Source organism: Prionailurus bengalensis, chromosome A3 (genome assembly GCF_016509475.1).
Source record: "Prionailurus bengalensis isolate Pbe53 chromosome A3, Fcat_Pben_1.1_paternal_pri, whole genome shotgun sequence".
NCBI lineage: Eukaryota > Metazoa > Chordata > Mammalia > Carnivora > Felidae > Prionailurus > Prionailurus bengalensis.
The window spans coordinates 87,708,305-87,730,089 of record NC_057354.1 but is presented as its reverse complement, the minus strand read 5'-3'; the positions used below and the strand labels follow the sequence as shown (position 1 = coordinate 87,730,089).

At 44.8% G+C, this 21,785-nt stretch overlaps 1 protein-coding gene across 4 annotated transcripts in view; it reads left to right on the top strand.

The window, feature by feature from the left end:
- The window catches only part of ADD2 (adducin 2), a 102,901-nt gene that overhangs the window by 47,858 nt on the left and 33,258 nt on the right, over positions 1–21,785 (top strand). For 3 of the 4 annotated variants that reach the window (XM_043603609.1, XM_043603607.1, XM_043603608.1), the window contains exons 2-4: positions 7,331–7,448; positions 12,879–13,104; positions 14,844–14,982. In XM_043603609.1, coding sequence (XP_043459544.1) covers positions 12,913–13,104; positions 14,844–14,982 — 331 coding nt within the window. In that variant the 5' untranslated portion in view covers positions 7,331–7,448; positions 12,879–12,912. The remainder of the gene's footprint in view (positions 1–7,330; positions 7,449–12,878; positions 13,105–14,843; positions 14,983–21,785) is intronic. The other variant, XM_043603610.1, reaches the window with a different exon arrangement.

The window sequence follows — 21,785 nt, the reverse complement described above, 5'->3', positions numbered from 1 at the left end:
TCTGGGAGACTCAAAAGTGCTTGCTTCTTGTAATAATCTGCTATAGGAATCACAAGAAAAATGTCAGAAAATGATTTGGTTTTCTTAATGTAGTTCAAAAAGACATGGCTTCTAAGAAATAGGAGAGGATAGGCACAGGAGCGAAGAGCTTAGGAGGAAAGGGGCGGAGGTGAAAATGGAGATGAAGGAAAGTATGCAACAGACAAAATGCCCCATATTCTAATTAAAACCATACCAGTTCTGCTGAATTAACACCAGCGAAGTTGGAAATCCTGACAAACTGTCAGAACGCAAGGAAAGTGTCAATAATAAAACTAATGAGGGGAAAAATGAAAAAATGTAGAGAACAGAGATTCAGTATATGGATAATTGGTGATCCTGAGACATTAGGATTCAGTTAATAGAAGACTATCTTGAGCTAAAAAAAAAAAACAAAAACAAAAAAAGGTGTGAAGATGTTGTTCAGGGTAGGCTGTCTGCTGTAACAGCAACCTCAGAATCTCCAATCAGATGCTCAATGGACTGCTTTTAGCAACACTGTGGTTCCTTCCATTTGGCAGCTGCATTATCCCCCAAGGGTACCAGAATGTCTACTGGATCCTCTGCATCCAGCAGGGAGGCAAGAAAGGAGAAAGTGTAGACAAGACACTTCTCTCTCTCTTTTTTAACGTTTATTTATTTTTGAGAGGGAGAGACCACAGGGGAGGGGCAGAGAGAGAGACTGAGACACATAATCTGAAGCAGGCTCCAGGCTCTGAGCTGACAACACAGAGCCTGATGCAGGGCTCAAGCTCATAGACCGCGAGATCATTATCTGAGCCAAAGTCAGACGCTTAACCAACTGAGCCACCCAAGTGCCCCTCTTTTTTTTTTTTAACTTAAAAAATTGTAAATCCAAGTCAGTTAATAAACAGTGCAATAATGATTTCAGGAGTAGAACCTAGTGATTCATCACTTACATACAACACCCAGTGCTCATCCCAACAAGAACCCATTTCTGCTCTTAATTGCCTGGGCTATAGGTGAGGCACATCACTTCTGCTTATATCCCATTGACTTACATCCCATATGGCCCTTGCCAGATAGATCGGAGTGGGGCTGGGAACTTGGGTGCCCAGGAAGAAGAGGAAGTAGGTTTGGTGAGCACATGGCATTGTCTATGATGCAAGTACACATACAGATATACAGAGAAGTTGAAATAGTTCCTCCCTTAATACCTTCACAATAAAATCTAAACCATACAGAATAATAGCGAGGATCACAGAGAGGACAGCAAAGCCAAACAGCATGCCTCCTAATTTTTCCATCTTTGTCCTGACACTTTGTGACAGTCTGAACCTCACCTCTCAGGCTTTTGGGATGTCTCCACATGGATATTCTAGAGGCCAGTAGAGTTCTCCATGTGAGCCTTTAGACCCTCTGCCCTTTAACACTTCTTCACCGTCCCTTCTTCCTGGGACTACAAAGTCTTCTCACTGGGGTTGTGAAGTTTTAGTTTCTTTAGTCTGGAGAGAGGAGAGATGGTGTCAGATCCCCTTCTAGTCCTAGGTGCAAGGTGTTCTTATAATTTTCTCTTATGCCCAGTTAGTGAGGAAAACCCTTCCAACACCACCAATGGAAAAAACAACAAGACAATTCTGGCTTTAATGTGCTAAAAGAGCATTTATTTTCATCTCTGTGGCTGTAGAACTTTATTAGACATAGAAGGGCACATCACCCAATAGCTGTTTTCTGGATTTCCTGGCTGGAGGTGGGGATGGGGGGCAAGGATAGTCCTGCCACATGATTCAATGAGTTACATTTTACTTTCCTATTGAAGAACACATGTTCTCAGATTAGGTCAAAAAAAGCAGAACCAAATGTTTTATGTTTGAACTTGACAGAGGTGAAGCTTTTCAAAATATAGCCCCATTGGTCTTAGGTATAGTCTTGCCAGAAGCCAAAGGTAGACAAGATGACTGCTTAAAAGTATCTGTGACTGGATTCTAGGACAGCCTGAGGTGTGGAACAGTGAATCAGAGGACATGTCAGTTCAATTAGACAGTCTTTTTGATGAGCTTTTATCCACAGAGTGTGCAAGTTTGGCTGACCTTTTCACTGAAGGGACTATTTGAAGGCTGAACCCAGCCTTCCTGCTAGTTCAGCATTGTCTCTGCATCACCAGGAATTCCTGAATCCCCCTTTCTTTCCTCTTCATTGAAGGCATGAAGTCCACATGTTTTTGTGATTGGTGGCAGACATCTGACAAGTGGATTAAAGCTTAATGCTGGAGACCCAAGGTGGGGACCTCCCTGGAACTCCATGGTTCATGAGGATCCACTAGAGCACTGGCCCCCTAGTATTGCAATGATTGCTTTATGAACTGTCCCTGCCTCAACTACATTGTGGGCCTTTTGAGAGCAGGGATTGGGAATCATATCCTTTGGTGTCACCATGCCAGAAATAGGAAACAAAATGATCCTTTAAGGGCCTGGCTTCTTTGAAGAATATGAAGTCTGGGCCTTGGGCTTTTGCTATTTGCTGTTTTCCATTCCCCACCTTCCTACCAGGCCCCTTGCATGTGTTCATCTTCATTTGGAGGAGGGGAGGGAATCATGGCGAAGTGAAAAGAGAGACCAGGCTCTGGAACCAGATGGGTTCAAACTATCCTCTGCCCTTCAATAGCTCTGTAGCCCTGATCAGGCCACCCCATTTCCTGGAGCCTCAATTTCCTCACCTGAAATCCAGGAAGATGAGCCCTTCACTGAAGTGTCAATGAGAAGGGCCCAGCACAACTGTGCCTATTTGGCTTTAATAGCCCAAATTCTGTTGATTGAATAATGTCTTCCTTCAATATCTAACTCAGAACTTTGGTCCATATATATATATATATAATATGAGAGAGAGAGATCGTCATTTCAGAGGTGGTCTGAAAGTATGTGTTCAATGCTTGTTATTCTATCTATCTACATTTGTATTCACATTTTTCACTATGACTGTAGGCCTCTAGCAAGCAGGGGCCAAATCTCATTTCTTTTGGAAATCTTTCCTCTCATGCCCAATTTCAGTTCATGCTCATTCTTGGGCACCAATAGGTACTGAACAAATAATTGTGCTTGTCTAGCGAGGGGCAATGGGACTGATTTCAAGCGGTGAGAAAAAATACTGGGTCCATTCATTCCACAGCAGCACAATTTCTAGATGATAGAAGAATGGAAAAAAGTGCCTACCAACCATTAGGTCTGGGGCCCTTTACTAAAGGGCTTTTAAAATTCACTGGACTTTGCTAGGAAAAGATGCATCAGGGATGCTCAGAAATGAGCACTTCTTAGACTTGTAGCAGTCAGGAGATTAAAGGGTTCTTCCAGCCAAGGGGGTTTCCAGAGATGGATAGAGAGAGACTTTACCATTTCTCTCCTTCCTCCTCCTCCTCTTCTTCTTTTAAACTATTTTTGTCCTAAATGGTCACAGCAGTTGATACCTAATGTAAAACTTGGGAAATTCAGAACCGTATGAAGAAGCTGATGATAAGCTTCACCCATAATCCCACCATGCAGAGCTGCGAGCTTTCTCTTTATCTGAACAGACCAGGCAGGGTGTGGTCCAGCCCCTTGTTCAGCAGTCTCCATTTACTTAGCAAAGTAACCGCAGCAAAGCCATGACCGGCTCCTCCCTCCCTTCTGGAAGTCTCAAGGATCGGTGAGCTTGGGTTCTGACTTGGTCTGAGGCTTGGAGCAAATGGTGTGCTGTGGGGCTGGGGGCCTAGGGCTTTCCAGGGCTGGGACCACCCCAGGGGAGTCCATGCCCATGGTGGTGGTGGGGGTAGCTGGAAGTGATCGCTTGCAGCATCTTTCCATTTTGGGCGCAGGGTGCTCAGACTGTCTGTTCCTGTTTGATACCTCCCGCTGAAGGGGCAGGAGACAGGCACCCACCTCTCTTAGGTGCACATGGAGCTCAAACAGCTTCTAACAAAAGGTCAGACAACTTGGGCATCTGTTACTTTCCTTCTAGACCTTCTGTTCCTTTTAGAGCAGTTAAGAATGACCCATAGAAATGTGGTTTTATACTCGAGTGATTACAAACACCTGGTGTTCGGTGGGACAGTGAGGAAAATGACTTGTGACAGAGAGCATCTTTCGTGATTTGCAGTCCCCAGCTGCTCTGCTAGGAGGATGAAACCCCAGGCAGAGTCTTTGCCGAGTAGGGGTCAAGGGTGTGAGGATACAAACTGGGGATACTGAGAGGGAGCCTCAGGGCTCCCCTGAGCACAGAATCAAGGGTCCTGGGATGGGGGCAGGAGAAGGGCTGCTAGAGGGCAGAGGTGAGAGAGACAGATAAGGGGGCAGGGCTGAATTGTGGAGAGCCAAGGGGATTGTGGCTGGTGGTATGTGGTGCATATTGCTTTCTCCTCTGTCTCCCCATAATCAGTGTTATAATGTGGAATTGGATTTGTTAAAGAGTTGTGGTCAATTGCTAGAATTCTGCTTCAAAATAGGTAGGAAGATTGGCTGCCAGAGGGGGCCCAGCCATTTGGGTTGTACAGCAAAAGACCATTTTGTTTTAAAGGAGGTGATCTGGGCACTAGGGAGCCTGCCATATGTGCTTCCGTTAACACTCAGCACCTTACCATGAAATAGGCTGCTTAGGGCTCTGTTTCCCCACACTGTCCATGAGCCCCCCTAGGGCCTAGAGCCTCTCTCACCTCTGGCACCCCAGGACCTGGACAGTGCTGCTTTGCCGAACTGGCCGAACTTCCAAAGTACTGTTAATTGAGTTTTGGTTCAACTAACATTCATTCAGCATCTGACTGGCACCACGACTTGTGGCAACATGGGAAACAGAGAAATGCCAAAGACACAGGCCCTGCCTGCTGAGGAGCTCATGGTAATAGTCTGTTGCTGTCAGATTGTAAGTGGAACAAAAGAGGTGAGGAAAGATGATGGGAGAGCCTAAGGGACAGGGGTGTGGCGGGGAGGCTTCCAGGAGGAAAGGACAAAGAGCTGAAGAGGAGAGCTGAAGGGAGAAGGCAAAGAGGAAAGAGTTCTCCAGGGAGAGATCAGCATGGACAAAGGCATAGAGTTGGGAACCAGCCTGGTGCCTTCTAGGTCCTGGGCACAGCCTCCGAGCACCCACGAGAGGCAGGGAGGGTGGGGGCAGGCACTGAGAGATTCATGGGGCTTTGTGTGCTGGCTAAAAGCCTGCATCTTATCATCTCTCTTCAGAGAGTTGTCAGACCGGGTCCCTTGAGGTCCATTCAGGGTGGCAGTCCTGCCCCAATTGCTAGACCCTTCTGAGTGGCCCTGGCATCACACCTTTTTCTCATTAAGACTTGTTGATATGGTGCCTGTCCTGGCCCTGCTCAGCCTGACTGTACAGTCAGAGATCTGATAGTTTTGGTACCGCAGGGGAATATTTTGCAATATTTGCCTATGATATCTTTCAGGCCTATTTTCATTTTAATCAGGGGATAATACTACAACCTATGGAATGAAACTCTAATAGTGGAATTTCAACACCAACAGAGATTAGGATGGGAATTATTATTTTCAGGGTCCACTTATCTGGGGGAAAGATGTCTGTCTTCTTACATGAATAACACAGGTCACTTCTGGGGGCAAAATATTAGTTTTCTTAGTGGATACAATTAATAGCTCAGACTCTGAAAATCCAAATCTTAGCAGGTTATGGCCACTAAAGTATACCTCATATCTCATACCCTGTGGCATGGGCTGCTGGGGATGGGGAAGAAGCTTGTGCTTTGGATAAGACAACTTACCAGGCTGCAGGATTGGTCCTTATGGGACATCAATGGCCACCTGTAAAAGAATAGCAAAGGAGCACCTGGGTGGCTCAGTCAATTAAGCATTTGACTCTTGGTTTTGGATCAGGTCATGATCTCATGGTTAGTGGGTTCAAGCCCCGCATGAGGCTCTGTACTGACAGTGTGGAGCCTGCTTGGGATTCTCTATATCCCTTTCTCCCTGCCCCTCCCCCGCTCTCTCCCTCCCCCTCTCTCTCTCAAAAATAAACAAACTTAAAAAAAAAAAAAAGAATAGCATCCAGAGTTATGTCAGCAAGCCCTGCCCTAGAGCTAGACAGCCCTGGAAGGGAGGGTCCCTTCCATGTTGGTAGATGTTGGACAGAAGCAGCATCAGGTGGTGGCCATGGTCCTGTTCTGCCTAAAAATAAAACTAGTGGGAAGAGGACCCCAGCTGGCAGTTGGACGTGCAGAGCATAGAGAATAGGTTATGGAAGCAACTGCCAGGTCCCTAACTAGAGCCGTGAGCATCAAGACTGGGCTCAGGGGCCATCACAGTACTGAATTGCTGAGCCCAGGGTACCCCGTCCGGGCTGAGAAGGAAGCTGTGCCTCAGCAGGCATGCAGTGTCCCGGACTCCCTCAGGCACACAGTAACTACCAAGATGCAATCTCCCTGTCCCTCAGTGGTAAGTCAAGTCTTCCCAGATGCTCCGCTGTGGGCAGTACTGGGTCAGGGATGGAGCTGAGCTGGCCAGTGAGGCAGGACAGTCAGGGACTGGGCCTGGGGCCATGGTGGGAATAGGAGTTGGTGTCTGGGATGCTGCCATCTCTGGGGGAGACAAGCATCCTTGCTCTGAGCAACAAGTGAACATTGCCCAAGTGAAAATGGAAAACTGTGTTTTTTGAAGACCTTGATCCCCAGGATTTTTGGAGTAGTAACTCATCCTTGTTTGTAAGACTTTCAAAACTTTCCATTCCTCCTTCAGGGGTATTTCATGACCAGTTCTCCAGGTATCAGCTGGGGGCCTCTCTTCCCCTTGAATTCTCAGTGAAATTGTCTTGAATCCACCAATTCATAGCCTGTGCACCTCCAAAACCCTTCCACTTTCCTGGGGTGTGATATTCTTCAGGCTTCTCCTGCTTCTTTGGCTGTGCCCAAAATTCTCTCATACCCATGTCTGTGAGTTGAATAGCTGTTAGTGAAGTATTGGGGGGTGTGAGGAAGGGGTCATATGCCTTCCAGCACAGCAGCCCGTGACCCCTCTGGGCTCATTCGGGAGTTCCACATTGTCCCTCCACAGTGTAGAGCAATTTCTCTCCCCTGTTCCTTGAAGCCAACACTCAGCAAAGAGATTTTTCAATTCCTCTCTTTGAAAGGAGTTTTGATACCATTTGTCAAGATAATGAAGATTTCTTTACTTCTTTTCATAGGTATAATTTGCTTTTAAACTAAAATTTCATTTCTACTTCATTTTAAAGAATTTCTTAACAGTCCTTAAAATAAATCAGCACCTAATGGTGCTACAAAAACAGGATGAGGAGTCCTGGTGGTACAGACAAGACCCTGATATTTGTTGTTTGTGTTTTTCAGCTTCCACCCAGATGTTTGAAATCCTGTAGATGTGGTTGGAGTCCCTGAGAACGAAGCAGGGTGCACGGGCCGAGCACTGAGAAGCAGCAGCCTGGGACAAGGCTGGTCCAGCCTCCCGGTAATTTGTCAGCAGTTTTTGGTGGTGACAGGGAGTGAGGCAGGCTTTTTGGTTGAGGTCATCTCACCAGGATGAGCTTCCAGTTTCCCAAGTCATTGCCACGAACTCCCCCAATCCTGCTGACTCGAGAGCTCCCATGAACTCTGAAGGACTTTAGTGGTCATTAGTGCAATCCCCTTGGAAGAGGCAGAAGCCCCTCTACAGAATCCTGTAGTCACGGAGCTCCAAGAAGAGAGACACCACCTGACAAAGCAGCCTGTCCCATCTTCCTGTTCCTGAGGAGCTCCTGCTGGTACAAAGTTTCCCCTTGTACCCTCAGCTAAAATCTGCCCACCTAATTCTGGCCCTGGAGTCTCTAAGGAATCCGTTTCCTCCCTCTTCCACATGGCAGCCTAACAGACATCTGGGGACAACTGGGGTGGAGGAATGCAGGATCTGGAGCCAGAGACAGTCCTGGTTGAAATCCTGACCTCACTGTTATCTGTGTGATCTCAGGCAAGTTAGTTAACCTCTCTGCAATTCACTTTATCTGTAAAACTGTGACAATAACATCTGTTCTATGGAAGCGTCCTGGGAATGAAAATGAACCATAAATAGAAGTTACCTGGTGCTGTCCTGCCACCAATTCTCTGATGCAAATGGGGTGTCCTACAATTCAGCTCAATTCTGACACTACACTGAGTTAAAGGGCACACAGGTTAACTACCACAAGTAAAGGGCAAGGTCACCAATAAAATTGCCCACACTTGAGGCACCTTGGTGGCTCAGTAAGTTAAGCCTTTGACTTCGGTTCAGGTCATGGTCTCATGGTTCTTGAGTTCAAGCCCTGCTGTTGGGCTCTCTGCTGTCAGCACAGAGCCTGCCTCAGATCCTCTGTCTCCCTCTCTCTCTGTCCCTCCTCTGCCACTGTACTTCTCACTTACTTGGGTATAAATTTGAGGGTTCCCATGCTCCCTCTTTAGTCTCTAATTCACTGTAACAACTCACAGAACTCACTATAATTGTGATTACAGTTTTACTATAAAGGATTCAACTCAGGAACAGTGAAATAGAAGCGATGCATAAGGCAGAACATGGGGAGGGTGGGGGATTGGTGCAGAGCATCCGTGCCCCCTCCTTGTAGAATCTGGGTGTCTCACCATCCCAGCATACCAATCAGGAAGCTCTTCTAAGTCTTGCTGTCCAGAGATTTTTAATGGGGGGCACCACTGGGGACGGGGGCTTTATTAGTACTAGGCATAGTTGTTTAAATCATCTGCCACTTGATTGAACTCCATCTCCTTCCCCTCCTGTCCTCCATGGTTGGGAATGGGGCTGAAGTTCCAACCCTCTAATCATGTGCTTGGTCTTTCTTGCTGGCTAGTCCCTCCCTTGAAACATCTAAGGGCCCGCCATAAGTCACCTCATTAGCATAAATTCAGGTTTGATGAGATGGACTCATTATGAATAACAAAAGACCCTCTTCATGTTTTTTGGATATTTTAGAAATCTCAAGGCTTTTTGAAGCTCTGTACCAGGAACTGGGGACAAAGGCCAGATACATTCTTTATGATGTCACACCTGGCCCAAAAAGCGCTTGCCTCTGATGGTCACCATCCTGCTTATCCTCTTTTTTTGTGATCTCCAGGTTGACATGTTCCCACTCTCTGGTCAGAGAACGACTCAATCTCATCAGTCTTTTTCTGGATGTTCTTTTTGTTAATATAGCTCAAGATTGAGTTAGTTTTTTGGACTACAACATATAATTACAGTACTTGATATGCACCTGTTTACAGTTGAATCCTAAGCCTCTTATTACTTGAGTTCCTAATGCTGTAATGATTCTAGCCCCAAACAACACATAATAAGAGCAAATGCTTAAGAGCACTCGATATACACCAGGTGCTGTTTTAAGTTCTTTACATACATTAACTCATCTAGATCCTCAAAACACCCTAAAGAGGTGGTTAAATAGTTCCAATCCCCATTTTGTATATGGGGAAACTGAGGCACAGAGAGGTTAGGTAACTTGCCCAACAAGATCACATAGCTAATAAGTGGCACAGTTAAGATTGGAACTCATCATGTTCTTATTCCAGAGTCCATGCTTAAAAAAAAAAAATAGATTTTAGTTTTAAGTAATCTCTACACCCAATGTGGGGCTCAAACTTATAACTCCAAGATCAAGAGTCACCTACTCCAACTGAGCCAGCCAGGCGCCCCTAGAGTCCCTGATTTTAACCACTAAGCCACACTGCACGTAAATTTGGTCACCTATGTAACATTTTAGAAGGAAAAGAAGGAGCACAAAAGAATGCCTCTGGTGCACAAAGTCAAAGAGTGGTTTTCTCTGCCCCCTGTTGTCATGGTGAGGGAGTCAGGGCTTCCATTTTCTAACCCAGTCCCATTGGAGCATCTCTGGAGTAACCTTCTGGGATGAGCTCTGAGAAGTGAAGGCAGGGCTGGGGGCATGGTGATACGGGCTCCTGTCCAGCAGAACCTGAACTTTTTTGTTCCTCATGCTTCAGGGAGGATAATGCTACTTCAAGCCTTCACAGACCCATTCCTGGGAATGCAGCCACTCCAAGGGGAAGGAAAGAGGGTCAGCCTCTGGTGGGACCTGGAGTCATAAGGAACACAGGGAGCTCATCCCCATGTGCACATCCATTGTACTCATTAGAAGGCTGCTTGTTTTTAAAGTAACATCAAAAACTGGGGCTACAAAAATGCCAAAGAGAATTACAAAGGGTGGGGCAGTGCCTCTGGAAAAATGTCTGCAGTGCTGTCTGCCCAGGAGAGTCTGGGTGGTGACTGCGTGTGTGCACAGCTCTGATGCACTCCCATTGTCTTTGTCCTTGCAGTCCCTTTCCTTACTGCCCAAGTTGCAGGGATGAGGCTGTCTGAGAGCGTGGTGGAGGTGAAGTATTCTTAACTCAACCTATGCTCAAGGGATTGACTTGAACCTACAAGGCAAATGTCAATAGGTCATGTGTATTCTTTGCAGATGTTTCTCTTCTGGCATCTGGCTTGAGGGAGAGGCCCCAGGGGGAAGGGGAGAATATGAGGATGCACGAGGAAGGTCTCTTGCTCCGGAAATCCAGATCCTCCATCCTTCTGCTTTTCTATACGAATCTGTCTCTCTCCATATGGTGTACAGCTGGAAGGAGCTCCAGAGTTCATTCTGTTCACTACCTCATTTACAGACGGACAAGAGGAGACCCCAAGAGGGAAATTACTACTTGCCCAAGCCTTTGCAGCTAGAGAATGACGAGGGGGGGGGGTGATACTGCAGACTCTGGCTTCTAGTCTATAGCTAATCCCACCAGAAACATCCATGATGGACTCAATCACTTTCTCTACTTAAATGAAGAATCTGGCTTGAATGTTACTAAGCACAACATCAGCCACTCTAGCACTCTGCCAAATCCGCTACAAATCTTTCTTTAGAGAATGCTTTTTGTTTTTTTGGGTGTTTTCGCTGCCACTTCCGGAAGATGCCTTCCCCATACTCCATCCCTTGCAGGCAAATAGCTCATCTACAGGACTGGTAGGCATGATGCTGGTTGGGGGAGATCTGATGAGGGCATTTATAAGGAAATGATTAATTAGTGAAAGAATTAAGAGGAGATGTCATGGTTTGGCAAACTTGTAAAAGCGGGTTGTGGTGGCATTTAGAGCACTCTTGCTGTCCCAGGTCAAGTTTATGGTGGCAGGTGGTGACTGGGCTTGGGATAGTCATGGGAAGTGGCACCTGGAAATAGTATTAGAAGATGAGGCTTTGTGCCATCTTTGGCTGGCATGCTAAATGGCCAACACCTGGGATGGATACCTTCCATTACATGGTACAACTATTAACATCTAGCCAGTGGTATTTCAACCTGGCTGCCTATTGGAATCACCCAGGGAGCTTTTAAAAATCCTGATGTCCAGGTCACACCGCAGACTAATAACATGAAAATCCTTGATATCAGTATTTTTTTCAAGTTTCCCAGCAGATTTCAACCTGCACCCAAGTTTAAGAACCACTGCTTTAGGCCACAGGTTCAAGCAATAAGCTAAGGGACTCTGCATATGTTCCCTCCCTTAACTTTGCCATTTGCTATTCCCCAAAAGGGGAAAAAGAAGGAAGGAAGGAAGGAAGGAAGGAAGGAAGGAAAGGATGGAGGGAAGGGAGGGAGGGAGGGAGGGAGGGAGGGAGGAAGGAAGGAAGGAAGGAATGGAAGGAAGGGAAAAATGGAACGAAGGTAGGAAGGAAAAATGAAAGAAGAGGGAGAGGAAGAAAGATCACCTGAGTGTTCTGGGCTGATGGGGTGAATTCCCACTTTACCTATTACCTAATGCTTCATCCTGTCTGCCCCACTCAGAAACTATAAGGTGGAGGGTAGAGGCCTGACAGAAGATGGAAGAAGTCACATACAGCTCACCGACAACAAGAATATGCTTTACTAGCTGTCAGCAAGGCTTCTTGTGCAATGAGCTGCTGGCTGTCATGAAGGTCAAGGTTTGGACTAACAGAATGGGCCAAAGGGAAAGAAGAGATCAGGATGAGGAGGCAGGAGTGCTCTGAGGGAACAAGAGAGCATTCCACCTCCTCATGGAATGCAAATGTGAGCCCATGGAGGTAAAGTGAGGGAGGGACAGGTTAAGGATGAAAGCCAGTGTCCTGATCCCCTGTAATGCTCTTTTGTTGGCATCTCTCTACTCGTGTTCAGAAGCTAATTCTTGCTCGGTTAAGGCCCTCTTGCTGAGAAGGGGATCACACAACAGGGAGAAGGCTAGAGCTCTGTAAGGCTGGCCTGAGTGTTGAAGGGGCATAACCTTGATTTGAAGGCCTAGTGGTGCTGACACACAAAGGGAGACTGCTGTGGCCAAAGTCCCACAGCTGGGAGGTAGAGGCTGGAACTGCAGAGCCTGCTTCTTCAGAAGGGCTCCAATATAGTAAGAGAAGACATTCCTATATTTGTCCTCAGACCTTAGGAAAAAAAAGCATGCTTAAAAAGGGGTCCCAGTCCAACTCTCCTAAGGCTGCCCTAGTCCTCATTCGTGGGATCAGGTCTAGATACAGTACTTTAGTAAGTACTAACTCCCAATATATAGGTTTACACTATATAGATATGCATCATAGAAATGCTCCAAAAGATGTGCAGGTCATACTCACACTGGATTCCAAACTGTCCACTTCCACCGGGGTGTTGCTGTTTAAGCGGGGCAGGTTAGTGAGGGAAGGGTGGTAGACGCCTGAGCCTCTGCCATATTTTCGCTTGGTCCGATGATGTGTTAGCGCCCCCTATAGATAGGCAGCTGCCGGCGCACTGCAGTCCAAACCGCTGCTTGGCTTACAAACCCTACTGAAAATAGCCACCTCCAGCGTGTAAATACAACCGAATCCAGCCCCTCTGTTTTAGAAAACTGTACTACGACTGGGAGCACCCTCTTCTCTTCTCTTTGTAGGTTTCCAGGAGTGGATCGTAAACCCACCAGGAGAATGAGTGAAGAGACCGTCCCAGAGGCTGCCTCCCCCCCGCCCCCGCAGGGGCAGCAGTACTTCGACCGCTTTTCTGAGGACGACCCCGAATACTTGCGCCTTCGCGGTCGCGCAGCGGACCTGCGACAGGACTTCAACCTGATGGAGCAGAAGAAGCGCGTCACCATGATCCTGCAGAGCCCGGTGAGCGAGGTCCGCCCCAGGCGGGTGGGAGAGGAGAAGGAGAAGGAGGGAGGGGAGAGGGGAACTCGTATTCATTTGGGTGAACCTGAAAGCTATAGAACTCCTACTTGCTCAGCGTCTTAGCAATTTTAAGCCCGTTGACGGGCCTGGCCCTGGATTTAATTCTCTCCCTAGTCACTGGTGGATGGCAAAACCTGGTTTATGTGCAGATGGCTTGGCTTGGTACTGGGAGGAGGTGGGTATGAAAGACAGGAGCCCTGCCTCAGTTTCCAGTCTTCCACCAAAGCTGTAACACTGAACTAACAGGCATATTTGTATAAACCAGAGGCCAGCAGGGGGCGCCATGTGGAAGGCTCGGGCCTCCCATTTTTGAACAGCGCAAAGAACTCACTGTCAGGGCAAGAAGGTTGACATGTATGGGGCAGAGGTGAAGAGGGTCTGGAAGCCCCAGGAGGTGGAGAGAGTGGAGGGTACAGAGAGATATGGGCCGGGCAAGAGAGGGCAAGTCACGATCACCCTACCATGGCCCCAGACTTGAGGTCAGTTGGTACCTGCATGGCATGGACACAGAACTCATCCTTCCACAAGTGGTGCATTGAGAAGAACAAAGCATGGACCTAATGGACCACTGAGTGGGAGGCTGATGCAGGTTGGGTGGTGTGGGGGGTGGGGGCAGCAGAGCATTGTGGAATGGGAGGGTGAGGGCACAAGAGCTGCGAGGTCCTCAGGAAACAGCGCATGATCCTAAGGCTTGGGAAGCTCAGGATGGAGCTGGCATCTCCAGGTGCCTGCTGGGATGGGGGTCTGCCTCAGTCCCCACGGGGTTTGGAGGGCCAGGACATGTAGTGGGCTGTGTGGGACCCTGGTTGAGAGCACACAGTGAATGCTCAGACCTCACAGAGGAGCGTTGAGGTAATGGTCCTGAGGTTTGGGTGACAGGTGTCTACGTGAGGAGCCTGGAGGAATATGGCAGGTACTAAAAGCATTGAGATGATGGAAAAACTCCAACTTGTGACTAGGAGAGATGGCAGGTGTGGTAGGAGTGGCAGAGTTAGTACCAACCCAAGTTTTGGGGCCTGAATGGATAGGACTCTATTCCCAGGCAAGAAATGAGGACATGAGGAGGTCATGTTTCTTCTGTCCTTTTATAGATTCACCAATGCCTATTTCCTCCTGCGTGTTCCCTGCTGCCACCTGGTGGACAGGCATGTCTTAGTTATGGTCTGAAAAGCCAGGCTTAGAGTTATAGGACATCAGAAATGGAAGCTACAGGGAGGACAGCAAATCCTTCCATATATGAGGAAACGGAGGCCTAGAAGAGCCATAGGCATGCCTACTGGACAGGGACAATAGCACACTTTTCCATTCAGTTCTGCTTTTTAAAATGTCTCAATTACTAAAGTGAAGCCGCCTTAGCCTGATGGTGGTGGGTAGGGGAAGTCCAGGTGGGTGATGGGGAGTGTGTCTTGACTGTCACTTAGACCCAGGAAGGACTTGGAATCTGGATTACGGTTCATAGGGCAAAGGGAACACAGCAGGGGACATCTCCTTTTTGCTTCCCAAACAGCAGTTTGGGGGGGGGTCTCCTGAGGTACCTGTGGAACCCCCAGTGTTTTCTGGGGCCTGAGGATCCCATGTGTGGCCCTGGCCTAGTTGAGCCGGGGATAGGGGCGGGCACTTGGAAGAGGGGCCCTCAGTCTCCTGCATGAGACACACTGGGGGGACCAGCGCCTTGGGGCCTGCTTCAGTCTTTCAGGGAGGAGCTGGAAGGCCTCATCCAGGAGCAGATGAAGAAGGGGAACAATTCCTCCAACATCTGGGCCCTGCGGCAGATCGCGGACTTCATGGCCAGCACCTCCCACGCAGTCTTCCCAACATCTTCCATGAGTATGTGGGGAGCTGGGGAGCTGCCAGGAGCAGAGGTGGAGGAAGTGGGGCGGGGAAGAGAGGGTTGGTTGCCAGGCTACGGAGTGAGTGGTGCAACTGGGTTTGCAGACCTGGGGGACCAGCCAAAGAGGTACCTGGCTCTGCTTCTGAGGCTGCTGGATTTAAAGACCCACAGAAGAATTCTTCCTGATGCCCAGAAATAGAATGGGGAGGATGACTTACAGGAAAACCTTTTTCTCGTTCTGCTGGGGGAGGGAACGGGAATGACATGGTGTCACTGCTGTGAGAGGCAGGGCAGCCTCTATGTGACTCTTCCAGTCCCCCTCATAAGTGGATTAGCATGAAGGGAAGAGTGTTGCAGCTCAAAGTCCCTTACATGGCCTCTACTTGAGCAACCAGGAGTGGGGAGTGAGGATTCTGCTCCCTGTTACTCTAGTTACAGGTGCAGAACCGAAGAAAAATCCTTGTGTTCTAGCAGCAGGCCCTGACTCAGGCTGCTCTTTCCTCAGTCTCCTGGAGCCACTCCCTTGCAGATGGGGTCGTGGGGATGAGAGGAGGCCATTGAAGCCAGTGTCTCAGTCTCACACTGGACAGACCAACCTGACTCCCTAGACAAGAGCCACACACATCCAGAGCTGGGCATGAAACCATTTTCCTAGTCTCTGAAGCTCTGCCCACAACCTTTAAGAAACAAACATTAAAAAATACTTGGGGCACCTGAATGGCTCAGTTAGTTAATTGTCCGACTTCAGCTCAGGTCATGATCTTGCAGTTCATGAGTTCGAGTCCCGCATCGGGCTCTGTGCTGACAGCTCAGAGCCTGGAGCCTGCTTCGGATTCTGTGTCTCCCTCTCTCTGTGGCCCTCCCCCACTCACACTTTGTCTCTCTTTCCTTCAAAAATCAATAAGCATTAAAAAAAATTTAAAAAATACTTCCCCTCAACAGCATAAATACAGGAATATGACTGAAAATTAGGAAAATAATTCAAGAAAGAGAAATAAAAATCACTGTACTGTGTTCTTACAACCAAGAAATGACTATTATCAATATTTTGGTGTATATCCTTCCAGCCTTTTTCACTTAACATAGATAAATTAAGAAAACAAAAATGGAATCACATTATATATGCAAATTTGATAGCTTAACATATCTTGACTAATTTTTCACATAATAAAACATGGTTCTGTAATACAATGTTTGGTGGAGGTATGCATATTCTGTGGCATGGCTGAGTATGCCATAGTTCATTTAGCCAGTTTCCTATTTTTGGACTTTTAGGTTGTTTACAATTTTTTGCTGTTGTGAACAACAATGCAATAAATTCTTCGATTTATTCTATGACTAGTTTCTAAAGACAGATTGCTGGAAGTAGAATTGCTGGATTAAAGAATTTGCATGTTTTGAAGATGTTAATGCATAATGCCAGATTTCCCTGGAGAAAGAAAGAACCAATATACATTCCCACAAAAAATGCAGTCATGCCCATTTCCTGCACCTTGATCTGTGCATAGTATGTATTATGCCATTCGTTTCATCTTTTTGATTTGATAGGCAATAAATAGCACTTTGTGTTTTAATGTGCATTTATTTAATTACTAATGAGGTTGGATATATTTTCATATACATACTGGGATGATTTTATTTTTGTAGTAAATTGCAGTACAATTCAGAATTGTATCACATTCTGAATCTGTCGGTACTTTCCTTTGTGTGTTCTGCTTTTGGTTACACACTCAGAAACACCTTTCCCATGTTTTATCATCTCATGGGACAAATACCCTTAATTATTTATTTGTCAAATCCTCAACTATTTGTGCCAGTTTGTTCTTAAAAGTAACTTTAGAATTTGTCATGTTCCGCACCACCACCACCACCCCCGCCCCCCACCCTCCGCCAATCTACCTCAAAAATTCCCTTTTGGGATTTTGGTTGGGATTGTATTGAATGGATTCATTTGGTGAAGCATTTATAAATTTACAATTTTATGTTAGAATATAAGTTCCACAGGAGAAAAGATATTTGTATCCTTTGTTCACTGCTGTACCCTAGAGTAGTGTCCTGGACTTAGAAAAGTAGCTGTCACAGAGTAGGTGTTTTAAAAATATTTGCATGAATGAATTTTAAGTCTGTTCAGAGATGATTTATGTCTTCTGTTTATTTGCTTTTTTTTAACCTTCTTTAGTGTCCATCAGAGAAGGTTAGTAGTTCTTTTCATATAGTCCCTACTAATTTCTTATTAAGTTTATCTTGGAAATTTTATGTAACTTTGTTATTTAAATGATTTTTTTCTCCACTCAATTTTCTTTCTGGTTATAGCTGTCACCAGTAGCTTCTTACCAGAAGCTTACCAGTACCAGAAAGGTAGCTTCTTGCTGAACTCTTAAATTCTAATAGTTTCTCAATTAATTCTCTTGGGTTTTGTATATTTAAAAAAAATCCCATGACCTGCAAATGATGTTCATTTTGAATCCTTCATTTCAACATTTACCCTTTGTTTTCTTTTTCCAGTTTTCTCACTGTATTCATTAGAACTCTCAGAACGATGTTTAATAATCGATTAGAGAATAATCATTCTTGTCTTGTTTCTGACTTTAATAGAAACCCTTTACCCGAAGAGTTGAGTTTGTGATCATGTTGAGGAAATCTCTTCTTATTCTAGTTCAATATGGGTTCTTCTCAGAAATGGATGTTGAGTTTATAAAATGCATTTTGGGCATTTATTGACTTTCCTTTCTTTGAACTAGTGATGTGATGAATTATATTAATAGATTTCTGAATATTGAAGTATTTTTTCGTTCCTGAAATCAATCATTCCTGGTCTTGATGCATTCTTCTGAAAATATTCTTCTAGATTTGATTTGCTAGACTTATTCAGGATTTTGCATATTCATACATGAGATTGGTCAGAAATTCCCTTTTTGTGCAGTCCTCATTTAGTACTGGTATTAAGGCTATAGTTTCATAAGATAAATCAGGTGATCCCTGCACTTTTCTTTGTCCTGATGGCATTTATTTATTTGTTTGTTTTTATTTTAGAGAGGAGGAGAGGGGCTGAGGGGGAGACAATCTTAAGCAGGCTCCACACTCAGTGTGGAGCTGGACATGGGGCTTGATCCCAGGACTCTGGGATCATGAACCAGAGCTGAAATCAAGAGTTGGATGCTCAACCAACTGAGTCACACAGATGCCCCTGTCCTGATGGAATTTAAATAAGATAGGAAGTCTCTCTTCCTTGGAGATTTATTATTCACTAGTAAAGCCATCCAGATAGGCGACATTTTTTATAACATTTTTTTTCTCAGTTTTATCTAGGGTCTTTAAAAAATTTATTTTGCTAGGTCCTGAGTAAATTTTGGCCATATATTTTAAATAAATGATTCATTTCATAGGGAGTCTCAAAATTATTAGAGTAATGTACCATCTTTCTACCATTTAAACTTTCAGTTGTGGACGAGATGACATCCCATTCTCATTTCTGGTGTTGTGTATTCCCCCTGTCTTTTTACAGCCAATCCAGATGTTGGTTTATTCATATATCTTGCATAAGCCAATTCTTGGATCTATGCATTTGTTCTACTAATTTTCAAGTTTCCCAATTCATTGATTTTGTTTTTCTATTCATTAATTATTTTCCAAAAGTTTTCTTTGGTTTATTTTGATATTTATATTTTTTCTGGAATAGAATAAAATGAATACTTTATTTTCATTCTAATTCAATAATAAAGACATTTTAGGCTATGAATTTTTTTTCTCTGAATGTAAGTTTGGTCTTACCTCATTAATTTTGACACAGTATTTCCTTTATTGTTAATTTCTAGATAGTTTGCAGTTGCTGCTTTGATTTATTTTTATTCTAAGAACTGTCTGGGAGTGTGATTTCTCATTTCCAAGTGGTTTAATTTGTATTGTTTTAAAGGTTTGTTGATAGTGTCTAATTTTATTGCATTGTGTTTGGGTAATGTGGCCTATTTAATGTCTATGTTGGGGATTTACTGAGATTTTCTTTGTGCCCTAATATCATTTTTAAATGATATGTAGATTCTGTCTCTAGGGCATAGTGTTTAATCTGTATCTTCATTTATTATTTTCAATTTTATAAAAAGTGAGATTTGTGTTGTTTTCCTCTGTATATTTGATTACTGTTCATTTCTCTTTGTATTTCTGATGGCTTTTGCTTTGGACCTTGCTGAAACGGTATCCAAAGCAAAAGTGTTCTTTATAGCTGTAGCTTCATTATGAATTATAGGTTTATTTCATGTAGGATAATGTATACAATGGTCCTCCCAACAGTGACCTCTGCTGTCTGGCTTTGTCTGGGGTCCTTATGCTTTTGTTATACCTCCCTTCTTGGTGCCAAGGATGAATATTCCAAAAGGATGTGCTTTCCCTGATTTCTATTTTGATAATAGTATTATGATCTCTGTTTATTTTTGTTTACATTTTCTGGGCATAGTTTTGGTGACTCTTTTCTTTTTACCTGCTTTATGTCACTTTATTTTAGTGTTGTTTGTTAGTAAACCTCCTGTAGCATTGTCTTCTGGCATCTATTGCTATAGCAGAGAAATTTGAAACAGGCTATTTTTTTGTTACTTTGTAGGTAACCCAAATTTTTTTGTAGGTGTTTGTGCATTTTTTCTCCTTATCCTTGTATTTCAGAAATGTGTCAGGAAGCATATAATTATAGGCTTTTTCCCTTCATGGACTTTTCCCTCTGGCATGTAGTAAATCCTTATAACTTATTTACACAGGTCTCTTTTTCAGTTCAGAAATTGTTTCTGTTATATTGATGTTAATTATCTATATGCTGACTCTCTGGTCTTTGTCTTCCATAGCTATCCTATTTTTTTCTCATCGTTTTCATGTCTCTGACCTTATATTCTTTCTTTTGGGAGAGAAATAGAGCTGACCAGAATTCTCACTGCCTCACTGGCCAGCAACTGTCAGAAAGACAGTTGGATGCCTGAAAATCTGATTAGTCTATGTCCAGGGTATCTGAGTCAGGGATTGTGGACAGGGGAGGTTCCAAGAGTCATGAATTCACGCACAGATAGGTTGTTCTTTGTCCAGCTCCATTTGCCTTAGAATTTTGTGGTGGTTCTGTGTTTTTATTTTGGTTTCTTTTTTTTTTTTTTTTTTTTTTTTGCAATAGTGTGTCCTTCAGTCTTAGCTTTCCTAGAGGGGTTAGTGAATTTTCATCTTTTTCTGTGTTCTCTTAGGTCCCTTGAGTAAATGGCTTGGTTAGATCTAAGTCATAAACCTGGCACTCAGTATCCTAACTTTTGTGAAGCTGGTCAGAACAAGCATTCTTTCTCTTAAAACCCTGAAAGCAGAGGTTCTGAGTTGCTGGTGGAAGCTTCTGGTCTCTTCTCCCACCGTGGGCCTGTGGGTGGGATAATCCTTACAGCAAAGCTCCATGGAGTGGGGGAGGGGGACACTGATACAGGACACGGAAGATGTGATGGCATGTTTTTAGACCTATTCTGGCCTCCTGGCCATCCCTGGGACTCCATAGTTATTTGTAAAAGAAGGATTCCAAGAAATCGTGGATAGCCCCTCTTGCCTGGCTTTATATGGGGGCGGGGTTGCTTTTGATATCCCTCCCTTCTTGCTGCTAGGGATGAAGCAAAGAGGTAATTGCTTGTCTAGGGAATGCACAGAGAGGAAGAAAGGATCCCAGACTGGTCAATTCCAATTAGAAATTGTTGACTTTAGAATTTTGTTGTCCTTTTTGCCAGTTCAGCTGAGCCTTTGGACCACTTCTTTCTCTGTCAACCATGGTTACTGGACACATGCCCTGGAGGTATCCCTCTGGTGGTCACAGGCTTTCTGGGGGCATATTCCTGACATGGGGTGTTTTGAGTTTGGTTCTGTTTGCTTTACATAGGCCCAACAGCACCTGATCCACCCTCACTTCTGCAAACAACCTCATCATTTCAACTAATGGCAAACCTGATATAGGACATATATCACATTGTGTAGTAGTGAGGTTATTGAGATGGCAGAAGCTTCTAAAGGGCATTTGAATCCATTAAAGTTTTTAGTGAGATGCTGGGAGAGGCAGCATCAGGAGGCTCCCAGCCAGACATCATTTTAAGCCAGAACCCTCTCCTATTGATTCTTTTATTGGTTTCTGGATACTAATCAGAAGTGCTGGTCTCAGACACCCTCTTATGCCTTCTGGAGGTGTGCAGGCAGCAGTCATCATTTTTAATGGGATAGACTGGACATCACCTCCTAGACCCTTTGGGTGCCCTGAGGATAGGACCATCAAATCTTCTAGGCCAATTTCCAAATCCTTTCCACATCCCTCCAAATTCCCAGAAAGAACCATAAGTAACCAAGGGACTGCACATCCAGAGGGGAAAAGATGTGGCCTGCCTGAGGCCTGAAGCCTTTCAGCCAGCCATACTGACTTCTGGAAGTTTATGACTTGTCAGAAAAGGTTGAGGAATTGACTTCCTGCCTGACTTGGCTTTCTAATCTTCCCTGTTTCTAAAGCAGAGGAGAAGTTATATTACATGATATAGTTTAAACAATATGATAATAGCAGGTCTAATGATTAGGAACTTCTTCATGAAAACTAGTTGATGAAATATATCCCTATTTATGCCCATAAACTTACTTCTGCTTTTATTCAGTGTCCATCTTCAGGATTTATTGTAGGCTTGGCATTCTGAGAACTCTCCATTCTGTGGTTTGAATATTGCCATGAGTTTTGACCAAAAGCAATGCCATTTTTATCTGAATAAGCAGAAGACTTACTTGGGCACAACTATCCATTCTATGGACATTCTCCCCCTGG